The 3,316-nt window shown below is 56.0% G+C and overlaps 1 protein-coding gene across 1 annotated transcript; it reads left to right on the forward strand.

Annotated features, from left to right (window-relative positions):
• Positions 1–354: 354 nt before the first annotated feature.
• SMIM26 (small integral membrane protein 26) lies at positions 355–2,274 on the forward strand. The gene is made up of 2 exons (XM_054193948.1): positions 355–522; positions 1,582–2,274. The coding sequence occupies exons 1-2, from the start codon at positions 366–368 to the stop codon at positions 1,764–1,766; spliced, it is 342 nt and encodes a 113-aa protein (XP_054049923.1). The 5' UTR covers positions 355–365; the 3' UTR covers positions 1,767–2,274.
• The last annotated feature ends 1,042 nt before the right edge of the window (positions 2,275–3,316 follow it).

Raw genomic sequence — 3,316 nt, forward strand, 5'->3', positions numbered from 1 at the left:
TTCCCCCTTTCAACAGCATTAACAGGCTTGAAAACTTGACAGGAAAACCGGCCCTGCACCCGAAAGAGACGCTGTCCCCGTGGGATGCGCCCAGAGCCGGGCTCAATCGCCTCACACCGCCTCAGCCGCGGAGCTCCCGCCCGAGCTGGGTTCTCGGCCGCTGCCGTGCCACCCGCTCGCCCCTCCTCCTGCCGCGATGCTCACAGCGGACCCAGGCGCTGCGCCCTCCGTGCGGAGCACAGCGCCCCTGTAATGGCGCCCGCTGGTTCCCGCCGCCATCTTCCCCTTGCTCCCGCCCCCGCAGCCAGGGCGCATGCGCGCACCGCCCTCCTTGCCCCCACCCGATTGGCGGCGCGGCCCGACCAATGAGCGCGGGCGTTGCTGGGGGGACGATGCGGGCGGCGGTGTGGAACGCGCGGGCGGCGCTGCTGTACTCGGTGGGCGGCTGGACCTTGCTGGGGGCCATGCTCCACTACCGCTCCAGCAGCACCGACGGCGGCACCGAGAGCGGCGGCGGGCCCGGTACGGGCTACAGCGGACCCGAGCCCGGGGACGCCGCCTGGGGTCACCTCGGCGGTGCGGGGCGGTGGCGCTGAGAGAGGGCCTGGCGAAGGGGCGGGGCTTGGCTGAGGGGAGCTTGGCCTTGCGGGCGGGGCTCGGTCGCCCTCCCGGGCCTGTGGGACCAGCGCTGCCGGCGGTGGGGTCCCCCCAGCCCCGGTTCCGGCCGTTCCCTCGGCCGAGGGAGGCAGGGTCGGGTGCTGCCTGCGCTGAACTGCTCTGGCAGCCTGCCTGCAGGCTTGCCGGGGCTCCTGGGGCTGTGCGGCTGCGGGGTGCGAGGGGTCCTCAGGGGTGGGCGAGCTGGCAGGGCTGCTGGTGGCTCGGTGTGCACCCAGCGCCTCCCGACATCCCCAGGAGGTTCACCCTCCTGGGTGAATCCCGTGTTGGTGGAGAAAGTTTGTGCTTTATCTCTGATGACGAGAACAGGGTCTAGACCCTTTCCAACTTGTTGCTTTCATTTGCATTGTGGGAACGGTTCAAAACTGCGCTAGGGGAGGTTCAGACTGGACATTAGGAAGTATTTCTTTACCGAGAGGGTGGTCAAACACTGGAACAGGCTTCCTAGAGATGTGGTCAATGCGCCAGGCCTGTTAGTGTTTAAGAGGTATTTGGTCAATGCCCTTAATAATATGCTTTTACTTTTGGTCAGCTGTGTTTAGGCAGTTGGACTAGATGACTGCTGTAGTCCTTTCCAACTGAAATAGCCTCTCTCTCTCCCTCAGCAGCCAGCTGCTAAGGTGTAGTAACATGGAACTAGCTGTAATGTGGATAACTTGGAAGCCAGTTGTTATTGCTGCTACTGTAGTACTGATACTGGTCCGGTACCAGTGCAGGAACCTAACTTAGCCTAGTAAATAACGTTTTCTGGCTACACAGTCACCAGATCTTTGCTATCTATTTCTCAGAATTTGAGAAAAAGCAAAAAGAAGACAGAATGCCTATACAGCTGCTGTTTTGCCATAATGAAGGGATAAAACTTTTTGATTGTAATGCTCTTTTTTTTTCTCTCCCCTTAATTCTTAGGGAATGAAAGTGATCCTCAGGCAAACCAAGGACCCCACAAGGAAGTATTCTCTAGAGAAACACCTTTAGGATTTCAAGTGACAACAGTAATAACATACAGAGATGATATACCTCCTATTACTCGACTGCTCAGGCGTGTGAAGTCATTGTTTGATTCAAATGACAGCCCTCCTTCTGAAAATTAAATGGTTTGGAAGCTCAGAACTTTGTGCTGGAGCTGGCGTCTCCGAGAGAATCATCCTGGTGCCTGGCACCAGACCATTGGTGTAAAAGTTTCTCTTGTGTTGATGAAATGACAGCTCCATCTGTGACATAACCTCACAGAGCTTGCAAACCTTCTCGTCTGCTCGGGTCACTGCTGCTCTTTGCATGTGTGTTCAAATTACGAACGACAAACTGGATTCAGATAAGCATGTTGTGAGATGTTAACGTATCTGTGTGCTGCCTCGTGTCCTGTGTCTGGTGGTCTGACCAGGTGGCCGTTGCAGATCTCCTGTGATGTTGGTTTCCCAGCTGGTGATCCAGGACATACCTGGGTGACCGAGGATGTACCCAGAATGGCTCCTCAACTGATCAGCTCTGAAACAGATACTTTAGGAACGATGAGTAAACAGGAAGGAACATAGTTTAATCTTTGGGGTATGAGAGTTGTTAATTGTCCTTCAAATAAAAGCTTAAAGAGTTGAATTACAAGTGCAGAAATACTACTGTAAGTTGAATACTTACCCAGTTTTCTGCTCCCAGCCCTCTACCAGGCCCTCCTTTCTATAGGGGTTTCACATGTGCTATGTCCCCTTGTAGGGGAATGTCCCCCAGCTGCTGTGGCCGCAGCTGACTTTCATTCTGTAGGCCTCTTATTGACACCACCTCCTTTCACAGTAAGCTGCCCCTGGCCGCTGATTTCTATAGGTGTTTTCCCCAGCTTTTCTTGCTGCTGCCCCCCATTGCTATAGGGGCTCCCTGCAGCTGCTATAGCCGCTTCCACTTTGAGAAGGCTACCCCCAGCCCCTACTTTCTACAGGGCCTTCCCCCAGTCCCTGTAGACTGTCACCCTTCAGAGGAGGCTGACCCCAGACTCTGCCCAAGCAGACCTTCCTTTCCGTAGGTGCTTTCCCTGCTGACAGCTGCTTCTATAGGGGCTGGCCACTGACCCTATAGCCTTTTCTAGGAGGATTCTTCTACTGCCACAGGTCGCTATAGGGTCTTCCCACAGCCCCTGCAGATACCATCTCGCTGCATAGAAAGCTACCCCCAGCCCCTCTCCCCACGCGCACCAGCTTCTATAGGGGCTTTTATACCACATGAGTCCCAGCTCATGCACCTATAGACCTGCCTTTCTATACGGTCTTCTCCAGTCCCTACAGCCACCGCTTTCTTTTCCAGAAGGCTCCTCCCAGCCACTAATTTCTATGGGCACTTCCTCCCCACCCCCGTTCCCCTATCGCCGTTCCTATAGAGGGCGCCACTCCCGTTACCTGCATCTGCTCCTTTCTGTAGGTGACTCCCCCCCAAAGACCCTATAGGCGCCAACTCCCTCCAGAGGAATGGAGCCCCTCCGCGCGCGAAACACCTGTAGACACCTCGCCTGCCTCTGCGCACACCTCCCTTTTCTATAGGGGCTTCCCCTACAGGTACCGTTTGTGTATATATACATATATATATATATACCCACTCCCCCCCACTACAGCGCCTCTGGCAGGGTGCGTGCGCCAGCACCTCCCAGCCGCCAGGGGGC

The sequence above is a fragment of the Rissa tridactyla genome, chromosome 3 (genome assembly GCF_028500815.1).
Source record: "Rissa tridactyla isolate bRisTri1 chromosome 3, bRisTri1.patW.cur.20221130, whole genome shotgun sequence".
Taxonomy (NCBI): Eukaryota; Metazoa; Chordata; class Aves; order Charadriiformes; family Laridae; genus Rissa; species Rissa tridactyla.

What these genes read in the sequence shown, in the direction of transcription:
- SMIM26 (XM_054193948.1), top strand. Translation starts at nt 366, where the DNA reads ATGAGCGCGGGCGTTGCTGGGGGGACGATGCGGGCGGCGGTGTGGAAC. An exon ending in CGAGAGCGGCGGCGGGCCCG is followed by an intron (nt 523 to 1,581) that starts GTACGGGCTACA and finishes CTTAATTCTTAG; the next exon opens with GGAATGAAAGTGATCCTCAG.